This window comes from Capsella rubella, unplaced genomic scaffold, assembly GCF_000375325.1.
Source record: "Capsella rubella cultivar Monte Gargano unplaced genomic scaffold, Caprub1_0 scaffold_3, whole genome shotgun sequence".
Lineage (NCBI taxonomy): Eukaryota > Viridiplantae > Streptophyta > Magnoliopsida > Brassicales > Brassicaceae > Capsella > Capsella rubella.
In genome coordinates this window covers 6804652-6825667 of record NW_006238921.1, presented here as the reverse complement: position 1 = coordinate 6825667, position 21016 = coordinate 6804652, and the positions used below count along the sequence as shown (strand labels likewise).

The 21016-nt window shown below is 37.8% G+C and overlaps 6 protein-coding genes and 1 non-coding gene across 8 annotated transcripts; 4 read left to right on the top strand and 3 right to left on the bottom strand.

Annotated features, from left to right (window-relative positions):
* The first annotated feature begins 2017 nt into the window (after positions 1-2017).
* On the top strand, positions 2018-4626 carry LOC17892809 (LAG1 longevity assurance homolog 2). Its single transcript, XM_006298161.2, has 6 exons — positions 2018-2477; positions 2775-2986; positions 3147-3302; positions 3561-3746; positions 3845-4023; positions 4259-4626. Exons 1-6 carry the CDS (start codon positions 2334-2336, stop codon positions 4276-4278), a joined length of 897 nt encoding a protein of 298 aa, XP_006298223.1. The 5' UTR covers positions 2018-2333; the 3' UTR covers positions 4279-4626.
* Positions 4627-4873: 247 nt separating this feature from the next.
* Positions 4874-6508, top strand: LOC17892635 (UPF0496 protein At3g19250). Of its 2 annotated transcripts, none has more exons than XM_023786511.1 (2): positions 4874-5063; positions 5144-6508. In XM_023786511.1, exons 1-2 carry the CDS (start codon positions 4985-4987, stop codon positions 6118-6120), a joined length of 1056 nt encoding a protein of 351 aa, XP_023642279.1. In that variant the 5' UTR covers positions 4874-4984; the 3' UTR covers positions 6121-6508. The 2 variants fall into 2 exon arrangements, with proteins under 2 accessions (XP_023642279.1, XP_006299705.1); XM_006299643.2 differs by having other exon boundaries at positions 4875-5063; positions 5141-6508.
* A 43-nt stretch (positions 6509-6551) lies between these two features.
* On the bottom strand, positions 6552-8904 carry LOC17891744 (protein CYPRO4). Its single transcript, XM_006297115.2, has 2 exons — positions 7090-8904; positions 6552-6997 (listed from the first exon to the last, which is right to left on the bottom strand). Exons 1-2 carry the CDS (start codon positions 8737-8739, stop codon positions 6707-6709), a joined length of 1941 nt encoding a protein of 646 aa, XP_006297177.1. The 5' UTR covers positions 8740-8904; the 3' UTR covers positions 6552-6706.
* Positions 8905-9452: 548 nt separating this feature from the next.
* Positions 9453-9525, bottom strand: TRNAR-CCU. The gene has a single exon. It is a non-coding gene; the product is annotated as a tRNA-Arg (tRNA).
* A 153-nt stretch (positions 9526-9678) lies between these two features.
* On the top strand, positions 9679-12442 carry LOC17893509 (putative leucine-rich repeat receptor-like serine/threonine-protein kinase At2g14440). The gene is made up of 8 exons (XM_023786061.1): positions 9679-9785; positions 9963-10506; positions 10593-11059; positions 11143-11278; positions 11380-11451; positions 11542-11610; positions 11699-11770; positions 11913-12442. Exons 1-8 carry the CDS (start codon positions 9719-9721, stop codon positions 11986-11988), a joined length of 1503 nt encoding a protein of 500 aa, XP_023641829.1. The 5' UTR covers positions 9679-9718; the 3' UTR covers positions 11989-12442.
* On the bottom strand, positions 12409-14255 carry LOC17890849 (protein disulfide-isomerase SCO2). The gene is made up of 3 exons (XM_023786062.1): positions 13732-14255; positions 13071-13197; positions 12409-12837 (listed from the first exon to the last, which is right to left on the bottom strand). The coding sequence occupies exons 1-3, from the start codon at positions 14128-14130 to the stop codon at positions 12767-12769; spliced, it is 597 nt and encodes a 198-aa protein (XP_023641830.1). The 5' UTR covers positions 14131-14255; the 3' UTR covers positions 12409-12766.
* LOC17892179 (protein CHROMATIN REMODELING 25) lies at positions 14007-20539 on the top strand. The gene is made up of 23 exons (XM_006296867.2): positions 14007-14043; positions 14121-14165; positions 14375-14614; positions 14909-15280; positions 15512-15598; positions 15693-15933; positions 16010-16135; positions 16235-16291; positions 16390-16476; positions 16823-16918; positions 17085-17135; positions 17418-17492; positions 17576-17662; positions 17860-17951; positions 18034-18166; positions 18643-18762; positions 18837-18950; positions 19054-19137; positions 19228-19305; positions 19395-19453; positions 19601-19784; positions 19942-20040; positions 20161-20539. The coding sequence occupies exons 3-23, from the start codon at positions 14433-14435 to the stop codon at positions 20467-20469; spliced, it is 2733 nt and encodes a 910-aa protein (XP_006296929.2). The 5' UTR covers positions 14007-14043; positions 14121-14165; positions 14375-14432; the 3' UTR covers positions 20470-20539.
* The last annotated feature ends 477 nt before the right edge of the window (positions 20540-21016 follow it).

Here is a 21016-nt window from a genome sequence, read left to right as displayed (position 1 = left end):
TAAACAGTTAATGGAATAAAATAGTTATTTGAATTTTCATTACTTAGTAAAATATTTAATATATTTTTTGTTCAATTGATTCATTTCTTTTTGAAGATTTAAACAGAGATAAGTTCGTAGTTTATAAATGTGACTCTTTGCTTACATTTCTTCAAATTTTACGGTAATACAAAATAAAACATTATACTCTAATTACAAGCTATACGTTTCTACAACCTAATAATTAACGGTATTGTTTTTTTAAATGTTGTTAATTACATGCAATATAATGTTGTTTTTAAAAAAAAATATATATGTAAATGATGCCATTTATAAAAAAATATATATATAATCTTATCTTAGAAGGAAAGAACGAGCACAAAAAGAAACGGTTAATTCAAAAAAAAGAATTATATAACTATTTCTCATCAAAAACAAGATGGTATAAAAAATTTGGAAACTTAAATTCAAGTTCAACTTTTAAATATCAAATGACGGGTATTATACATGAATATGAAATTTAAATAGCAAAAGTAAGTTTCAAATTACTTAAATATTTCAAATATCGGGACAAGAAATAACGAATACAGAAAGAGAACGAGTAATTTAATTAGTTAAATACAAGCTATATAATGTTGGTTTTTCTAAAAATGTAAATTATTTCATTTATATATAAAAAAATATGATATTATATTAGAGAGAAAGAAACGGAACAAAAAGGGAATGGGTAATTCAAAAAAAAAATATCTAAACTATTTCTCATCAAAAACAAGCCTATATAAAAAATTTGGAAACTTAAATTTAATTTTAACTTTCAAATATCAAATGACGGGTATGATACAAGAATATGAAATTTTAATAGCAAAAGTAAGTTTCACTTAAAAATTTCAAATATTGGGACAAGAAATAACGGAAAGGGAACGGGTAATTTAGAAAATAAAAATTATTATCTTAACTAATTCTAATAATATACAAAAGGGAATTATGGGTAACGGGCAAGCTGAAGACATACTATTTATTCATGTGGGTGGACCAAAATATTTCAATTTGTTGTAGGACATGCATAGTGAACGGATTTGACTGTCCTGATATCTATATTTATGTTATTTTATTCAAAAGTTTTAATGTTTTCATTAGTTTATGTGATGTGATAAGTTCACAAATTTAATTGATTTCTAATTTATCAGTCATTCAGCTCACATTCGATCCGAGTCTTATATCATGTCGATTAAAATATTAGAAACTTTATGATAAACATAGTTTTTGCAACCAATCCCGCACGTGCGGGTCCATCCCTAGTGATATATAATTATATAATGATGAATACGAGATTGCTAAAATCTGTCAAACCCTTTTTTAAGGAAAAATATCAAGAACACATACATTGACGTAGAAAACTAGAAAAAGTATCCTAGAATACTATACTAACGGGACAAAACACTCGTTGTCACTTGTCACTTTATATTAGGAAGACAAATTGAAACAACGAAACTAGCCAATACCACTTTGCATTGTTTTATATTAGAAACCTAGCTAGCTATTTAACTTTATACACGTAAAGATTAACATACAAATTTTTATATGTAAATAAAAACTTACAATGTTAAATAGGCAAAAGAACAGGCTGGAAACTTAATTAAGTGGACATGATCATTGCTTACACTTGAGGAGCCATGCTCCTGCTTTGGTTTAAAGTTTATGCAATCCTTTTCGTAGAGCTTAAGTGTTATTATTATCCTCTTTTGGCTTAACTGTATTTTTTTCATTTTAGTTTTTTTTTCTTCTAACTATTGTTTAAGGTATTGTTTTTACTAAGAACAAATATAATTATAAAATTTTAAAATAAATTCGACAATCTCATGAATTACGCGTGTTTAAAAAGCCAAAAAAGAAGAAAAAAATAGAAGAAGAAAAGAGACTTGTTCATGTAATTAGCTTTAAAATAAAACAAGATGATAAATTATAATTAATACTAATTATTATGATGATGAGTTGTTATGTTGATACGAAATAAATTAAAATAAACAATTACAATATATGTAGGAGCCAAAAAAAAAAAAAAGGGAAGGTCGTGAGATCCCAATTTCAATTCCAATTTCGCAAAGCTTTTGTTTAGCAAATTTTCCATTAAAACGTGCTCCGAATCTATTCTTCTCTTCCCCCAATAAGATTCCGATTGATTTCTCCTCCGATTCCGATCACTAAATTCTCGGCGGTTGTTTTTCCCGGCGATTCTTTTGTTTTACGAGACCCAAAAAAAAACAAACATTTGCTTCTTTTGTTGGATGATTCTTCTTCAGTGAAAAACAAAAAAAAGAGATTCTCTCTCTCTCTCTCTCTTCCCGCGCCGGAACATGGAATCGGTATCGTCACGCGGCGGAGACGCCGTCGTAATGAATCTTAAACCGTCGATTGAGGTCTGGCATTTCCAGATTGCTGTCTATTTCGCTTTCGGATTCTTCTTCTTGAGGCTCGTCCTCGATAGATTCGTCTTTCAAGTAAGTAAGAATCTTTCGTTTATTTATTCATTTTGTTTCTTCTTTCTTGGAATTGATTACGGTAGCAGAGAGACTAGTATTGAATTCGCCTTAATTAATGATTATGATGATTGCGTTGACAGTTGAATTAATCGAGAACACAACATGTTTGTATTATTGTATATTTACGTTTTCTTTGCCACTTGATATAGAATTTGGATATATAAACAAATGAACAGTGTTGTTGGTTGATTCTTGTTTGCAAGAATTAGTAGGAGATTTGATTGGATTGATGTCTCGTTGTTTCAATCTTATCAGAGGATAGCTGTGTGGCTTTTGAGTACTGGCTCTGCTCCGATCAAATTGAATGATGCTACTACAAGGGCAAAGATCGTTAAATGCAAGGAGTCTTTATGGAAACTGCTGTACTATGCTGGTTGTGACATTTTCGTTTTTAAAGCCGTTTACCACGAGCCGTGGGCTAGAGATATCAAACTCTTCTTCGACGGTTGGCCTAATCAAGAATTGAAGTGAGTATTCATATCTGCCTTTTTTTTTTGCTTGTTGCCTTCAACTTCTTGTTTTTAGACATATATGCAGACGGTTGTTTCATGGCATAGATGTTCCATGGACGTGTGATACATTATAATGGAAAGAGCGAATAATCGAATGTTTGTTTTGTTTTTGTAGGCTTTCAGTCAAGCTTTACTATATGTGCCAGTGCGGTTTCTATGTGTATGGTGTTGCCGCGTTGCTTGCATGGGAGACCAGAAGAAAAGATTTTGCTGTTATGATGTCCCACCATGTAATTACAATCATTTTGATTAGCTACTCCTACTTAACCAGGTAACTTGACCTTAATCCATCTATTTGCATCAGTCCGTGATTTTGTTGAATATATGTCAAGAGTTTATATTTATCTGTGGTAGCACACCTAGGATTTTGATTGGATTTGTTAATATCAGAAAAAAGAAAAAAAATTGCATTTGTTTGCTTCTTAAAAAGATTCTATGGTTGACTGATGTTTTGTTGTTTAGTGACATATAAAGCAAAACTAAAAGGATTAATAGAGTACTGGGAATTTTTTTTTGTTTTCTTCTGCAGTTTTTTCCGGATTGGAGCAATCATCCTAGCCCTTCATGATGCAAGTGACGTGTTTATGGAAACTGCTAAAATTTTCAAGTACTCTGAAAAAGAATTCGGAGCAAGTGTGTTCTTTGCACTGTTTGCTATCTCCTGGCTATTGCTACGGTTGATCTACTTTCCATTTTGGATCATCAGGGCCACGAGGTAGAAACACTTTACTTTTTAACTTTTTTAGCTAATAATGTCTTGTACTCGTTGTCTATGCTTGATCTGACCTCACACCTTTTCTTTTTTCTTTAAAGCATTGAGCTCCTGGATTATTTGGATATGACATCAGCTGAAGGCACATTCATGTACTATTCTTTCAACACAATGTTACTGATGCTTCTTGTCTTCCACATATATTGGTGGTATCTCATTTGTGCAATGATCGTAAGACTGCTTAAAAACAGAGGAAAAGTGGGAGAAGACATTAGATCCGGTAAGACTTATGTCTTTTTGTTTAAGCTCGGTTTTGAATAAAAATGTTTTATCTATCGTTCATACGAGTCTGGGCCATTTCATTCGAGTCTGAGCAAAGATTTACTTAATGACTTGCAGAGCCACAAACTAATTGTAATCTTCATAATTGTATGTTCTGTTGGCTGTGTAGTGTGGAATTATTTAGGATTTTGAGTAACCATTGTTTTGTTTGTTTGTTCTTTTGTTAATGGCAGATTCAGAGGATGATGATTAGGCTTTGCAAGCATGACAGATACGGAACATGTTTCCACTTCTCCAACCAAACCATTTAGCTGCTGAAGAATTGGGTCTCAGCTTCATTACCTTACTGATTAGAGTTGGAGGTAAAAGAAAAGGAGAAAGGTTATATAGTTTTCTTTTTTCAGTTTTGTATTGATCTCGAGTCTACTTTGACATTAGACTGCATATTCTCTTTGACATATAAGAAAGAAAAACAGAAAATTGGGGGTTCTTGTGTTGTTCAATGCTGTATAAAACTATATGAAAGTCTTTGTAAATGCAATTCCTCATTGTATGGTTTACTACACCATAGTATTTGTTATGAAGCTCATTGTTGAAATTATCTGTTTAGTGGTTACTTTTGCTCAGATTCAATTGCATACACGAAGACTTTATCAAGTCATGAAGAATTATGAAACCAATGCCAAACCCAATTTGATTCAAGTTGATAAAGCAATCAGCCATATTTGTGCAAAAGCCAGATGTCAGCAATACAAAGCTTCACACGACAGCAAAAAAACCAAACCTGTACTTGTCCGACCATGTTTGTGTGCGTTGAGTCTGGACAATAAATATGATAAACTAAAACGAAATTTATAAAGGCATTGAATCGAGTTTATAAGTTACATACTTATAGTCAACGTTATAAAAGCTACTATGATTCCGTAACTTTCTATGTATGAATCAAGTTCATTTTCGCAATGCCACACTGTCTTTCCTTCAAGCCAGCTTCTCCGGAGGCCTCTAACGGCGAAGACCCTCATCCCCATCCTTCCACAGGTATGGGCTATCACTCAAAATAATTGCCCACCACGTGTTTGTTGAAATGCCTGACTGAGTTCGTCTTTGTTGTACAGAAGGTGTGGCCTCCACTTTTAACCTCAGCCATGAGCTGACTCGCGCTTTTCAAACTCCTTCCCACCACGACATACGTTCACGCCTTCTTGAGATCGACCCAACACCAGAAAATCTCGAGCTGTTTCTCTCTCAAGAGCTCAAACCAAACAAAGAAAGCGTTCAAGAGGCTCTTAGAGACGCCAAGCAAACTTCACTCACCCAACTCGTCTCTACTTACTTCCAACACAGCGAAAACGCTACCCGCTTTTGCTTGAATCTTTACCAAAACGTCCACAGTGCCCGCTGCCACCTCTACACACCTCTCTCAGAACTCTTCCACGGTGATCCTGCCATTGACGAGTTCTTCTGTAACTTGGCATTCGATGTTTTCCTTAAGCTGGACACTTTTGAAAACCCTTTCCCATCTCCTGACTCTCACAGCTTTCGAGACACCAAATTATGCTTAAACCAGCTGAAGGACAAGCTGGACACCCGTCTCCATAAGTCTAACTCACGGGTCCGCATCCTCCACCATGCCACAGTTGGTTCTGCCTTATGCCTTGTTACTGCTGTGGTTGCGGTTGCTGGTTCTGCGGCTGTTATTGCCTATCATGCACTTCCCACTCTTGTTGTTGTTGCAGGGCCCTTGTGCAGTCCCTACCTCCCTCACAGTTTCAAGAAGAAGGAGCTCACTAACATTTCTCAGCTCAATGCTGCTGCCAAGGGTACTTTTGCACTCAACACAGATCTTGACACCATTGACCGTCTTGTCTCCCGTTTGCACACGGGGATTAAGAACGACAAGCTTCTCATTCTACTTGGATTGGAGAGGGGGAGGGACGTGTATTCAATTCAGGTATTTGCGAAACAGCTTCGCAAGAGCCATGTTAACCACACCCATCAACTCAAGTTTCTTGTGGATCATATTTGCCGTTGGTTCACTAACGTTAACAAATCCAGATCATTGCTCCTTGAAGAGATCCTTATTCCCCGAACGTAAGCTCCACTGATTCACTGACGCTTGTTAGTAGGTCATTACCTAAATTTACGCTGGGCAGCCATGGTAGAGAGACCAAATTACTGCAATCTCTTGAGTCAAAAATCAATGAAGGTTACAAGGTCAGTGGTTTATTGAGCGTCAGTGATTTTTACATAGACGTTGAGCTCTGTAGCTGGGAATACGGACTTTTAGGGTCCTTAGTTAATATTGTTCATAGACTTGCCTGCCTTAATCAGTAGTTCGATATTAAATGTTGTATTAGTTCGTTCGATATTAAATGTTGTATTGGTTCATATCGGACAATTCATTTGTGTTGTACACTTCAGATAGCTGTTTGACAGAATGTATATGTTTGACGACTAAAATCAAGTCATGAAGAATTATGAAACCAAGTCATACCCAGTTTGACTCAATCAGTAGGTAGTGTCATCTTTGAGTTAAAAGCCAAATTGTCATTCATCTTTGAGTAAAAGCCAAATTGTCATTCATTACAAACCTTCACGCGACAACAGCAAGCCAAACACTACAATCAAATTTCAAATTTTAATACAAAACTAAAGGAATGCTTTTTAGATACAAACTGTTTTTAAAGTCGTTTTCCAGAAAGGCTGATGGAGCTGACTTTCAAAGGAGTGGCAACCACAAGCGGTGCTTCTGGCGATTTGTTACCAGAGAAGGAGAAGTTATCGTGCATGAATCGGCTCTCAACAATGGACTCATCCTTCAACAAGATCTTGTAGCAGTAACAGCTCTTGAGTCCTTGTTGGTTCCTATAGCACTCGTGTGCGCTATTCTTCACCCGCTCCAAGTCCCATATCACACTGAATTTCCCTACCGTTGCTACTATGTGCCTCTCTTGCTTCCCGCTCTCCGTTACCTGCAAACAACACACAACAAAGACTATAAGATTTGGTCTTATAACAATCAAGATCCGAGGTGGATACTAGTGATATATGAAGTAAAACTTACCCATGAGAAGTGACCGCCGTGAAACTTATTATCTTTTCCTGCCAAGTGTGAATCTAATGGTGTTAGCTTCAGAAGCCTTGGCGCTGGTATTTTGTTTCCCATTCTTCCGCTGAAACCTGTTTTGGTCCGACCATCTTTGTCTGTGAAAAGGGTGCATATAAGAACCAAGTATGTATCTGTGGTGCCCAGTATCCATTTCCCATCATAAGAAACGTCAACATGTGTAATTGGTGAACCAAGTCCTGGAAAAGCCGTTTTTGCCATCCTCATTGAGGTCTTTGAGTACAGCCTTATCTTTCCATCAAGCGATCCCACAACGATTGACCCATCCCCAGTAGTTGCAAAGCACTGGAAATTTGTTCCTCTAGAAAACTGATGGCCTTGTGTCCATTCCAAGATGGGAGATTCGATGTTCTGCACTATGCCTCTCTTGTCCCTCATGTCCCACTGACACAGCCTATTGTCATCCAATCCCAAGAAGGTAGACTCTGATGGATCCAGCTGCGACCCTTTGGTATCATTTGTTATGTCTCTCATCGTAATTTCAGTCCCATCTTTCTCGAATTTCCATTCTGACACAATCTTCCCAGATTCTATGTCAAGCTGCTTAACACCAGTCGTGTTTGGTTTCCCTTGTTTAGCAGGACTCATCAGCATCATATTAGTCTCTGCCCTCATCAAAAGAGCCTTGTTTGGTGTTGTCTGGCTTGAACCCGATCCAAACTTGGAGTTTCCAGCATCAAATTTAACGCACACACCTTTCCCATGAATCCCGCGCTCCATATTCCTATAAACCTGAACCCCATAATCATTCACCAAGAAGGAATTATCCAACGCTCCCAAAGTCAAACTCTGCACTCCACCATTAGCCACCTCTTCGAATTCTTCAGTCAAATCCCTATTTTGCTTCGCCTCAGATTCCTCTTCGTCAGGTGGAGCTTCAGCATCCTCCCACATAGAATCATCAGCAGCCTCAGGATTGGCCCAACCAATGAAATCTTTCCCATACACTTTAATCCTGCTCTCCTCACTTGCCTTGATCTTATACACATTCTCAAACAGATAGTCTTGGAACCTAGTAACAAACTTCCTATAATCCTCATCCGTTAAGAACTTCAAAGCCCAAACACCATTACTCACAAAATCAACCCTACGTTGATCCCCAAACATTTTCAACTGCATATCCGTAGAAACCCTAGCTTTCACCTTAGAACCAACACCCAGAAACCAAAAGGACTCACCTCCTTCACCCGATTCTTCACAATCATCGTAATCATCGATATCCTCTCCGTCCGGAGTCGAAGTCTTAACGAACTTGTAAGATGTCATTTTATCAGTAATGATCCATTTCGCTTTGGGTGTGTTCCCACCGATATGGCGGTAAAGCTTAACAGCGTTCTTCATCTTAGGCGTTACGGAAGAAGAAGAAGAAGATGGGTATTTCAGCTTTAAGGCTTTCAGCTTCTGCTCAATATCGAGTGACGACGAATCAGATGGTCCGGAAGAAGAAGGACCAGAAACAGAAGATGATCCTTGCTTCTTCTTGGCGTCATCGTACTGATCCTCATCTTCTTCTTCTTCATAGTACTCGGAATCGGAATCCGTATCCGATTCAGAGATCCGATCTTCCCGACTCTGAGAAGTACCCATGAATTCGATCGAACCGAAATGGAGACGAATTTGAAAAAATCTGATTCTCGCAGTCGGATCGAATCTCTGATAGTTACCGAAGTTTCAGGAGAGAAGCGAGACGAAATTGGAAACTTTCACTGAGAAAATGAGAGAACGTAGGGGAAGAAGTTAGGGATTTTTGGGATTGGGGATTTTTGTGTTATGGTATATATAGGGTCTTGTGAATCTGTTGGGAGTTTCGGTTAGCGTTGGTATAACGTTGAGATTTTGCTTCGATCTGACGCGACGCCTTTAGAACACGTCGGTCACACGTCGGTCACTCTGACTCACTTGCTCTACTATCTTTCTAATCACATTATGTATATTATTCTCTAATCTCTACTTACCATAAATGATTAAACTGTATTTTATTTACAAAATAAATATTTATACATATAATTGTATGTCCATTTTGTACAATACCCTAATATATAACTTCTAAATATGCTATAAATCATTCACTTTTAAGTTTTTAAACTGTATTGCTTTTACGGTTGTACATTTTCAAATTCATATATCTACCTATGAAAAATACTAATCTTTTGTGCATAATTATTAACGTTAAAAAAGAAGATATCGAAAAAGTATAACTGAAAAAGCATTAGTAACAGGAAAAAATACAAAAGTAACACAAAAGCAGAGGAAAATCATTAAAAGCAAAAAGTAAACAAAAAAAGATGAAATTAAATAAACGCGCCAGGTAGGGGTCGAACCTACGACCTTCTGCTTAGGAAACAGACGCTCTATCCACTGAGCTACAGGCGCTTTTTTAATCTTATAACTTATGTTTATTTACTTCAACCATTAATTTGGTTACAAAATTAACATATTCCCGACACCTTTCTTCAACGGCGTTTTCTGTCTCTACGTTCAATCTATTAATCTCCTCCATCAACGACTGTGGAAAGGATCTGATCTTCTTCTTTTGTCCGGTTTCTTCAACAAATACGTCATAATAATGTCTCTATTCTTCTTCCTTCTCTTATCATGCTTCTCCATCTCTCACGCTCTTCCTCCTCCCCGAGGTATACATTTCTTTTGCCATTCTTATTTATTGTTTTCTTTCTGAATATATTACATTTACGATCGAATCTTGATAAACCATTTACATAATTAATTTCCAAAAAACTCTTGAATCCATCAATGCTTTACAATTGTTATAGACTACCCTAACACGTCTCTGTTTCATTACAATGTGGAAGGTTTCTTCTTAAATTGTGGATCGTCTTCTACAACGAACCTTAACGAGATAGATTACACACCAGACGAAGGATTTATCTCTGTCGGAAACACGACGACTATAAAGCAAAAAGACCTCGTTCCGATCCTATCCACACTACGTTACTTCCCTGACAAGTCATCGCGTAAACACTGTTATAATTTCCCTGTCGCCAAGACCTCCAAGTACCTTATTAGAACCACTTACTACTATGGTAACTTTGACGGTAAAAACAGCCCACCTGTGTTCGATCAGATCATCGGAGGCACAAAATGGAGCGTCGTCAATACATCAGAGGATTACGCCAAGGGTCAGAGTTCTTATTACGAGATCATTGTTGGTGTTCCTGGCAAGAGACTAAGTGTTTGTCTAGCCAAGAATGCACATACCCTCTCGTCTTCGCCTTTTATTTCAGCTTTAGATGTCCAATCTCTTGAAGATACAATGTACAATTCCACGGACCTCGGGTCTTACAAGCTCAGCCTCATTGCCAGGAACAGCTTTGGAGGAGACAGAGAGATTATCAGGTGCCCTTTTTCATTCCATTTGGTTTGATCATCTGACTTCTTTTTCTTCCTTGATTTGTGATGGTATGTTACATGTTGAAACCTAGCTTTCCAAATGATCGATACAACCGTCTATGGCAACCGTTTTCAGACCAGAAGCATCCGACAGTGACTTCTCGAAGCAGTATCAACCCATCAAACTTCTGGAATGTTCCACCGGCTGAAGCCTTTGTGGAAGGATTCACAGCAAGTAAAGGGAAGCCACTGGAGCTTCAATGGCCACCATTTCCTCTTCCGGCCACAAAGTATTATGTAGCTCTGTATTTTCAGGACAATCGGAGTCCAGGCCCCATGAGCCGGAGAGCTTTTGATGTCTCAGTCAATGGACTTTCCTTTTTGAGGAAGCTCAATGTGAGCACTAGCGGGGTTATGGTTTACTCTGGCCACTGGCCATTGTCAGGTCAGACTCAGATCACATTGACTCCGCCCAAGGATGCACCAGTTGGACCCGTCATTAACGCTGGAGAAGTGTTTCAAGTTCTTCCTCTTGGTGGATTCACTAATATTAAAGATGGTAACGTAAAGGTTTCGTTATTCATGTTTTTCTCTATTTTGCAATAAATGAAGCCGCTGGAACAAACACATTCTCTTCTGCAGCAATTGCAATGGACGATCTGTTAGAAAGCATCAAGAAGCCTCCAGTAGATTGGTCGGGCGACCCATGCCTCCCTCGTGCTAACTCGTGGACTGGTCTAACTTGCTCCAAAGACAAAATTACCAGAGTGATTTCTCTGTAAGCCAACTCAATACTTTAGTGAAGCTTTTATGTAGCTGTCAAGTACTTAGTCTAGATCTCAAAGAATCATAATCTAGGACTTGTGTTTCTTTTGCTAGAAATCTCACAAATCTTGGACTATCTGGTTCTCTTCCACCAAGCATAAACAAGATGTCTGCCCTTAAAGATCTGTAAGGGTCACATCCCAACAGGTTTTTTTTTTATGTCTGGGCATTTTTCTTTCTGTAAAATAAGTCTCAGCTGCAACGTCTGGTCTGCAGATGGTTGGGGAAGAACAAGCTCACAGGACCAATCCCAGATTTGAGTCCAATGACCAGATTACAAACTCTGTATGCCTTATTGTAACCAAACTTCTAAATGTTGTACAAAAAGATTTAGATAATTGGACTAACCGTTTTCTTTTGTGGGATGGGGCAGAAATTTAGAGGACAATCAGTTCACTGGAGCGATTCCTGAATCACTTGCAAAGCTTCCCAGTCTCCGCATACTGTAAACTTATTTTCCCACTCTCTGCTTTTAACAGCAAGCCTACACATACGAATCTGATAACCTGAAAATGTTCAATTTAGTTATAAAACAAACTAAAGTTTTGACCTGTATCAAATTGCATCATCATCATAATAATCTGCAGGTCCCTCAAGAACAACAAGCTTAAAGGTACATTTCCTAGTGCAATCCTCCAGAGAAAGAACCTAACTATTCAGTAAGAATCATTATACCAAGTTGGTACTTTAAAAAAAGAAACTGCATTATTCATAAGCATGTTTAAAAATATCCTTACCTTTTGTAGGGCGTCTCCTGAGAACATGCCAAGCACAAATAAGACTGGCTAAATTCGGGTTGGTAACAGCTGATCAGATTCAAGTGTTCATTATTGATAAATCAGGGCATCTGCAAACTACATGGTCATTTTTCTTGGCCTCGGAAATTGAAGAACACATCACAAGATGAAAGGGTTCGATCAAGGATGATGGCAGTGGGCACAACAGTTTTTACCTTTGCAAGGTGCTTTTAGATGACTGTTTTTATCTCTTTCAATTCATGGAAAACATGTATATCATCCGTTCATGTTATTAAACCACCTTTGAAACCCTAGAGTAACTTGAACCAAGTGAAGCACACAAAGATAACTGAAATGGATCGTGGTACCACTTTATTTTATATGGGATATACAAAGTCAAATTGAAACCGCCTAAACACGCACAAAAATTCGTGCAGTTCACAGTGTCTCGAGATCTGATACATATAAAACAATAATTGCCTATTTGGGTGTATTGGTGAAAGAAGTAGAAGACGCCATTATCTGAGCAAGAATCAGTAGTTTCTGTCTATACCTTCAATTTGCTTGTTTGGGTTAAACATCCCAAAGAAGCGCCTATCTCTCTTCTGTGTTGTGTTTTTTTAGGGTGCAACGAGTCAACTTCAACAACAAACCCGAGCTCACATCATGTATGCATAATTGAGACTCCTTTAGCACATTCAAGGTCAAGATGTTTCCTTATCTAAATCTTCCATAACATCAATGTCCGTCCGAGATGTTATTTTCTGCACATATCCTGCAATCAGGTGAAACTTCTAAAAGTCAAGATTAATTTGCATAATACACTAGGTAGAAACCAAAGTGCAAAACTCAGACAGAGTGGCTTTGTTTTTCCTTTTCTCAAAAACTAATCATAGGAGCAGCTCAAAGATATTCTAAAAATTTTAAAATCTTTCATTCCAATCATCTCAAAAAGGTCACTGGAAGGAAAAATAAACCAGGGAAAAAGAAACATAATCAGAAACTTACCAATCCCTTGGCAGGGTATGCATTTGCATATAACTTCTTTACCCCTTTTCTTGTAATAGCTGACAGATCCAGACCCTTGGCAACTTCTACACTTGCCAGTCCATTCATAAATTACTTCCTTGCAATCCTGAGAATTGGTCGGGTATATCAAGAATAGAAAAAGCAATCACAAATCATGCAAAAGCAAAAAAGGCGTTATTAAGGATATATTCTAGGCATATTATGTTACCACTGCCTATTCAGAAGAGCAAGTGCAACACATCTTTTCAAAAAAAGATAGTTCATGTCAAAATTTAGCACCATTTTTGCCAAGCTTGCATCTATACTTTACATACAATTGATGCCCATGATTCTATCATACAAATTCAACGAAACTCAAACCCCATGTTGAGTTTCAGAATTCAGAAACATAATCCGCCTTCAAGAATATGGCTCCATATGAAAGAACAATCAAAACCAAATCTACAAGCTGCAGAAGCGACTCACATATATGGCCATAGTTATTGGTTCGAAGGCAAATTAAAGAGCAAATAAAAAAGGAGCCATTATTCAGCTAAAGCAATTCAAAAATATTCATCGAAACTGAAGTGCAATTATCCTTGAGGCTTATCCAATCATCAAATTCTATAAATCAAAGGTTGGAGCAAGACAATAAAAGTACCTCGACTACAGGATCACATTGCAACCTCCGGTCAATCACATCAGGCGACACAGGTGATGTATCAGGATAAGTCATAGGAAGAGGAAGCGCGTCGTCGTCACCTACCAAGTAACTCACTCCACTTTTCGACCAGAGCAACCTCCTCTTCCTCCACTTAGCTCCTTCACCATTCCCACCGGCGGAGACGGAAACATCCCGAGACCTCGCCGCGTCAGAGGTAGAATCCGATTCCCGAGGTAATCGGATTCCGTCGCCAAGGGGGATATCTGCGGTGGCACGGCAACGGAGGGAGCGAGAAGGAAGGCGAGGAAGGTAAACGAGAGGTCTGTGAGAGGGTAGAGAGCGATAAGGGTATAATCGGAACATTTGAGACGACAAGTTTTTTGCAGGTGCGGCCATGAAATTGGGTCAAGTAATCAACCTCGACGAATAAGGTAATTTCAGATATTTTTATTTTGTTTTTAAAAACAAATCGTAAATATAGTGAGAAATTACAACATTCATGAAATTTAACCGTGAGGAGATGTTAGCGTACCATACAACAAAAAGGGTATTGTAGTCATTTGGATAGGGTTGTTTTTTTAATTTCAAAATTATTGGTTTTTTTCCTTTTTGTTTTTGGTTTATTTCTTGCCGCCAAAAGAAATCTAGGACTTGGTGAAATAGCGGAGCAGCACTGGACTCGTAGGTGCGTGTCGACAATGGAGGAAGAAGTTGTTGACATCTTATCTTCTTCTGATTGCGACGATTCCAGCGATAGTTATACAGAAGAGTCTCAGGAATCGGAAGGAGAAATCGAAAACCCTGAGTGCGAAAATCTTCCGGCGGTTTCTCCTTCATCCGACGCCGATCGGAAATCGAAGAACGTCAATGATCTTTTGAGGTGCGTAATTGAAGTTACTCGATTTCAATTTTGAACCTGAGAATTTGATTGATGCTTTGTGCGCTTGCGTCTATCTATCATTTGGAGTTCGAAATTTGGGGTTTCTAGAGGATATTTCGCGTCTCGTGTTCGATTAACTCCATTCAAATCGATGTTTTCTAGTTTCATACTGATGAATATGATTCGTCTCTGAAGCTGTATCAATTGCGGTATTCGATAGTTCTAGTATATTAAGAAATCCTTGAAGGTGATTGTTTTATGAAAATTGAATTGAAACTTCTGCACGGTTGACAGGGGGAATCTGGTCGTACAACGGCAGCCACTCCTTCCTCGGGTGCTTTCAGTTTCAGAAGGAGCGGCAGTTTGTAGGAAGCCCTTCAAGCCTCCGTGTTCTCATGGTTATAATTCCACCGGACAACTTTCTCGTCGCCTTTCAGCTCGAAAACGGTTTGTCCCTTGGGGTTCCTCAACTCCGGTTGTGGTTGCTATACCTACTAAGCTGAATATATCTACCGATATCGAGAAAGATGAAGAAGAGGAAGTTGTTTGTCTGCCACCTGATATTGAACCCTTGATATTGTGGCAATCTGAAGACGATGGAATGAGCAATGTTAAAACAATCATGGTGCATTCATTGCTCGTCCAATTTCTTCGCCCTCATCAAAGGTACTCGTTTCTATCTAAGGATTCACATCGTGTACAGTGTAATGTCTTAAAAATTCCAAAGCATTCAATTTTTTCGTGCTGAACCGCGTTAATATGTGCTTTTCATTTAAAGCCCTCAGTGAACGGCTGGGGAATACAACAAACCAATGAGTATAAAATTATCTATTGTTGACATCGAAGAAGTGTATACAACTTTACTTACATGGTGAGGTGGTTTTATTGACACTGCAGAGAGGGTGTCCAGTTCATGTTCGATTGTGTTTCAGGACTACATGGTTCCGAAAATATAAATGGTTGCATTCTGGCTGATGATATGGGGTAAAATCTATCTTCTCTGTTTTGTAAAATATGGATCTTGACACGGCATAATTTTCTATGTGAATTTCTTATTTCCTTCTAAATTGATTGACAGCTTGGGGAAGACATTGCAGTCCATTACTTTACTATACACGCTTCTTTGTCAAGGATTTGATGGGACGCCTATGGTTAAAAAGGCCATTATTGTTACACCAACGAGTCTTGTCAGTAACTGGGAAGCTGAAATTAAGAAATGGGTTGGTGACAGGATTCAACTTATAGCCCTCTGTGAAAGCACCAGAGATGATGTTTTATCTGGAATAGATAGTTTCACTCGGCCACGAAGCGCTTTGCAGGTATAGCTGTGCGTATTTTCCATTTGACTCTCTGAGAAATGCACTTATCAGCTAATTGATGTTAACACTTAAACAGGTACTTATCATTTCTTACGAGACATTCCGAATGCACTCATCCAAGTTCTGCCAGAGTGAATCCTGTGATCTTCTAATATGCGATGAGGCTCATAGGTTGAAAAATGACCAGACACTAACTAACAGGGTAGCATGCAAATTCATTCTTGTTTCATATTTTTCCAGGTTGATATGTTTTATTTCCAACTTTTATTCTAATATTGGTTATCATCATATTTGAATACAGGCTTTGGCTTCATTGACATGCAAACGTCGGGTTTTGTTGTCTGGAACTCCCATGCAGGTACTGCAAAGTTCACTGATTATCTCTATTATATTTCTCCTGCCACTTAACAGTTAACACTAAGCTTTCACTTTTATCTTTTGCATCTGAATTTACAGAATGACTTAGAAGAGTTTTTTGCCATGGTCAACTTTACAAATCCAGGGAGTTTAGGTGATGCTGCCCATTTTCGCCATTATTACGAGGTGACAGACTTTGTATTTTGATGCCATTTGATCATTCTGTATTCTGTCATCCTGGCTATTTTTAATTGATAACTATGTTAAGATCAATTTTTCTAGGTTATTCTTGGCCTAAAATGCTAAAACTGTAGGTTTAGCCTAAGTTATTTTGTAGTGTATACGTTTCTGTTATAGTTATTCTGTTTCGTTTCCAGTATTGCTGCTTCATGGCTTTGGATTCCATTAAATTGTAAGCTTTTTTGGAAAATAGTTTCTGGATGCGACTACTTTACGCTGTTATCTGTGTCATACTTAAGTTCTTGCACTACCTTCTTACGATGCATGCGTGTTTTGATATATGAAACGTAAGGCACCTATTATATGTGGGAGAGAACCTACAGCCACTGAAGAAGAAAAAAACTTAGCTGCTGACCGCTCTGCAGAACTGAGTTCAAAAGTCAATCAGGTGATTCTTCTTAGCATTTTATATCTATATATTTGTTTATCATAATGAAATTTTCTTAGATGATTTTAGTACGGTGATCAATAAAGAGCATCACTACTACTAATCTTTTAGAATTTTTGCTTAATATTTACTGCTATATCTTATGAAGCTTTCATTTTACTTACAGTTTATTTTGAGGAGAACCAATGCATTGCTCTCAAATCACTTACCACCTAAGGTGCTTTTCCTTCTGCATCTGCCGCAGGCTTCTAAATATAGTTTCTTGCATTGCTTTGAAATTCTGTGTCAATAGAGCCTTTACTACTTCTTTATATGTTGCAATGTTGAGTAATACCTGTAGTTTTGGCAGTAACATGATTATCTGCTGAAACTGTAGATAGAATGAACATCTTTGTGAAAGTTTCATCTCTTTTCTTAGCTACAAGATTTTTCCTTTGCTGCTTTCTTTATTTTGAAGCCAGAAATACATAAAAAAATCTTGATGCTGGATATTTCGCAGATAATTGAAGTAGTTTGTTGCAAGATGACTACTCTCCAGTCCACTTTGTACAACAATTTTATCAGCTCAAAAAATGTAAGCATTGATCATAGTCATCTTACTACACTATATAAAATATCCAAGTTAGAACTATATACAATGGGTGCCTCTGCATGCAGCTTAAAAGAGCGCTTGCTGATAATGCAAAGCAAACCAAAGTTTTGGCTTATATAACAGCTCTGAAGAAGCTCTGCAATCATCCGAAGGTATAAATCTTAGCCTCATCCATTTCTTCAATATTCTATCTGAGTCATCTTCGTAACATCTTACGGTGCTATTTTTGAGTTTTCATATTAAGACTCTAGTTTTATAAATTTTAGTGGTCTATGATCTTTGTGATCGTCAAACCTGTCTCATCATTCCCCATTTGTAGTTAATGATAACCTTATTCTTTTCTGTGTAGCTAATCTACGATACAATAAAAAGCGGCAGTCCTGGAACTGTTGGGTTTGAGAATTGCTTAGAGTTTTTCCCTGCAGAAATGTTCTCTGGGAGGTAGGCTTCTTTCTGTAGTTCGATTCATTGCATGTTTCCATATGTGTCAGTACTTGGGATCTAAATGAAACTATCCTTTTAGATCTGGAGCATGGACTGGGGGTGATGGTGCCTGGGTCGAGCTCTCTGGTAAAATGCATGTTCTCTCCAGACTTTTGGCTAACCTACGTCGGAAAACTGATGACCGCATAGTCCTTGTATCAAACTACACACAGGTATGCTGAAATATGTTTATTCGGGTTGGAATAAAAGTACTTGTATTTATTTTGAAAGGGACAGTGCACAATTTCGGTCATAGAAAATGAAGTGTGAAATGGCTGCACATGGATTTTGAACTGATTCAGTTGCTGGTTGTCATCAGTGATGTTACTACTGGCCTAACTCCCAGTTATGGATGTTGCAGTCTCTTTTAAATTAGTCTTCGCATAAGCTATGTGTTATGTTACCCTGAGTTTTATGAGCCACCATATTATTTGGAACTTTTGCATATGACATCAGAGAAGTTAAGGAATTAGTTACCCTGATTTGTCTATTTGTATCCAAAAGGCACCTTTATCTTACCAAACATAAAGAAGTGAACTATGTATGTTATTTGATTGCATAAAATGACCACGGTGGTGTTTTTTTGCATATAGCACTTTACAATCTAGTCTGAGTATACAATAATCATAGCCTGCACCTTTTGCACTAGACATTGGATCTTTTCGCTCAACTCTGTCGTGAAAGAAGATATCCATTTCTGAGGCTGGATGGATCAACAACAATCAGCAAGAGGCAGAAGCTTGTTAACCAGTTAAACGACCAAACAAAGGTACATGAGGTTATCTATTTGTACCATTGTTTCATACCGGAGTATACACCTGGTTTGACTTTTGGTTTTGGTAGGATGAGTTTGCATTTCTCTTAAGCAGCAAGGCAGGTGGCTGTGGATTAAATTTAATCGGTGCTAATCGACTTGTTTTGTTTGATCCCGATTGGAATCCTGCCAATGATAAACAAGTAATTACCACCCTAACTTCCCCTTATACAGTATGTTTCAAATCTATCTTGATATGAGATGATCAATTGTGCTGGTGCATGCATTACCTCGCTGTTAAACCAGGCTGCTGCCAGAGTTTGGAGAGATGGGCAAAAGAAAAGAGTATATGTCTACAGGTTTCTTAGTACTGGAACTATTGAAGAAAAGGTACTGCATAACACCAACATAACAAGCCTAATTGGGGGAGTAATTGCTCACCTCAAATTCATATTGGTTTTTCATGTGATGAATTGGTAGGTTTATCAGCGCCAGATGTCAAAAGAAGGGCTTCAAAAAGTTATTCAGCATGAAAAGACGGATAGCAGCACTAGACAGGTCCTTTGGTAGAATGTTATGTGCTACATCTATTAGTCATTTTGTGTCTAATTCTTGAATATCTAACCACATCATCTTTGATTTTCTAGGGGAACTTACTTTCTACAGAAGATCTACGAGATTTATTTTCCTTCCATGGGGATGTTAGGTATGTGTTTCTTCTGAATTCAGGAAACGTTTTGTGCCAACTCAGACATGGTTTCTCTATCCACTTTCTGGGGACAGAATTTGCACCTTAAGATTATACGCATTTCAACGGTTTATCTCAAAGCCTTTTTCCTGGTACTGTGACTAGGTCTGAAATCCATGAAAAGATGAGCTGCATCAGGTGCCAAAATGATACCTCTGGTACTGAAAATATGGAAGAAGGAAATGAGAACAACGTAGATGGCGATGCTTGCCAGATTGACCAGGAAGACATTGGCGCGTTCGCAAAAGATGCAGGATGCTTTAACTTGTTAAAAAACTCAGAGAGACAGGTCCCTTCTTGTGCTTGTTACTGCGTCCATGCATTAATCTAAATCTGTTTTGAACCATTCTGCATCAATTCCTACTGTCAAATACAAACCCTGCTCATGTCTCTTGCCTTTCGATTAATCTAAATAGCCATTTTTTCTTTTCCATGAATATTCTCAGGTGGGCACTCCATTGGAAGAAGATCTAGCTAGCTGGGGTCATCATTTTACCTCAAAATCAGTTCCAGATGCTATACTGCAAGCTTCTGCCGGAGACGAGGTGAGTTGTCAATCTAATCAATCATAAACTCTAAATCCTCAATGCCAGGTTTATCGTAAAGCCAAGAATTTTACAGGCTAGGTGATAATTATTTTACATGGTCTATTAAAATCGTTGCAGGTTACATTTGTTTTCACAAACCAGGTAGATGGGAAACTCATTCCCATAGATTCAAATGTAAGTCCGAAACTGGTGGAGTCCGAAGAGTACAACCGGAACCAAACTGTAAATAAACGTGCGTTTAACAAACCACAACAAAGACCTCGGGAACCGCTGCAACCTTTACCTATAAACGAGACTACGAAAAGAGTGAAGTTGTCTACTTATAAGCGTTTACACGTTACTAGTAACATAGATGATGCTCAGATTCAAATGTCTTTGCAAAGACCAAATCAAGTGTCTGTAAATCACGATGATGATTTTGTATGAGATTAAATTTTGTGAACCTTGAGACATTGTCATGCTAATTTTGTGGACATGTTTTGTTTTTGTTTTGCTCCCTCGTGAGGTTCATTAGACTTATAGACTTAATAGTTACTCACATGATAATATTGTACTATGGACTCGAGTTAAGGATGTTTAGATAAGCATGCATGTTATCATTGGTTTGGACGAGTGTGATCTTAAGACTGACTACAAAAGAAAAGTGAATCTAATAACTTGGACCATAAAGGATTTGCTTTCGCCATGTTTTTGGTAACCAATATGTTCAATTTCGTCATGTATTGGTAACTGCCAATATCTATGAATCGTATGATTAGACCAGTCGACGCCCAAACTTGTGAAAAGTCATATGACCATACAAGTCTTTGGCATAGTCTGACCGAACCGGATCGTAAATATTAGTCTTTCTTTCTCAAATGTAGTAGAAAAACAAGTAAATGAACTTAGTTTTTTTTTTGGGGCCAAACTAAATGAACTTAGTTTAGTGGTCATTTTTCTATTGTTTTTTTTTTTTTTTTTTAGGATCCGGAAA

Excerpts from the sequence above, each read along its gene's own strand:
- LOC17892809 (XM_006298161.2), top strand. The coding sequence starts at position 2,334 with ATGGAATCGGTATCGTCACGCGGCGGAGACGCCGTCGTAATGAATCTT. Across the intron at positions 2,478-2,774 it reads TCGATAGATTCGTCTTTCAA|AGGATAGCTGTGTGGCTTTT; the intron begins GTAAGTAAGAAT and ends CAATCTTATCAG. Across the intron at positions 3,303-3,560 it reads AGCTACTCCTACTTAACCAG|TTTTTTCCGGATTGGAGCAA; the intron begins GTAACTTGACCT and ends TTTCTTCTGCAG.
- LOC17892635 (XM_006299643.2), top strand. The coding sequence starts at position 4,985 with ATGCCACACTGTCTTTCCTTCAAGCCAGCTTCTCCGGAGGCCTCTAAC. Across the intron at positions 5,064-5,140 it reads TCATCCCCATCCTTCCACAG|AAGGTGTGGCCTCCACTTTT; the intron begins GTATGGGCTATC and ends TTTGTTGTACAG.
- LOC17891744 (XM_006297115.2), bottom strand. The coding sequence starts at position 8,739 with ATGGGTACTTCTCAGAGTCGGGAAGATCGGATCTCTGAATCGGATACG. Across the intron at positions 6,998-7,089 it reads ACGGCGGTCACTTCTCATGG|GTAACGGAGAGCGGGAAGCA; the intron begins GTAAGTTTTACT and ends TGTTGTTTGCAG.
- LOC17893509 (XM_023786061.1), top strand. The coding sequence starts at position 9,719 with ATGTCTCTATTCTTCTTCCTTCTCTTATCATGCTTCTCCATCTCTCAC. Across the intron at positions 9,786-9,962 it reads CGCTCTTCCTCCTCCCCGAG|GTTTCTTCTTAAATTGTGGA; the intron begins GTATACATTTCT and ends ACAATGTGGAAG. Across the intron at positions 11,452-11,541 it reads ATGTCTGCCCTTAAAGATCT|ATGGTTGGGGAAGAACAAGC; the intron begins GTAAGGGTCACA and ends TCTGGTCTGCAG.
- LOC17890849 (XM_023786062.1), bottom strand. The coding sequence starts at position 14,130 with ATGGCCGCACCTGCAAAAAACTTGTCGTCTCAAATGTTCCGATTATAC. Across the intron at positions 13,198-13,731 it reads AATGTGATCCTGTAGTCGAG|GATTGCAAGGAAGTAATTTA; the intron begins GTACTTTTATTG and ends ACCAATTCTCAG. Across the intron at positions 12,838-13,070 it reads CATACCCTGCCAAGGGATTG|GATATGTGCAGAAAATAACA; the intron begins GTAAGTTTCTGA and ends ACCTGATTGCAG.
- LOC17892179 (XM_006296867.2), top strand. The coding sequence starts at position 14,433 with ATGGAGGAAGAAGTTGTTGACATCTTATCTTCTTCTGATTGCGACGAT. Across the intron at positions 17,493-17,575 it reads ATTTTATCAGCTCAAAAAAT|CTTAAAAGAGCGCTTGCTGA; the intron begins GTAAGCATTGAT and ends CTCTGCATGCAG. Across the intron at positions 18,951-19,053 it reads ATCCTGCCAATGATAAACAA|GCTGCTGCCAGAGTTTGGAG; the intron begins GTAATTACCACC and ends CTGTTAAACCAG.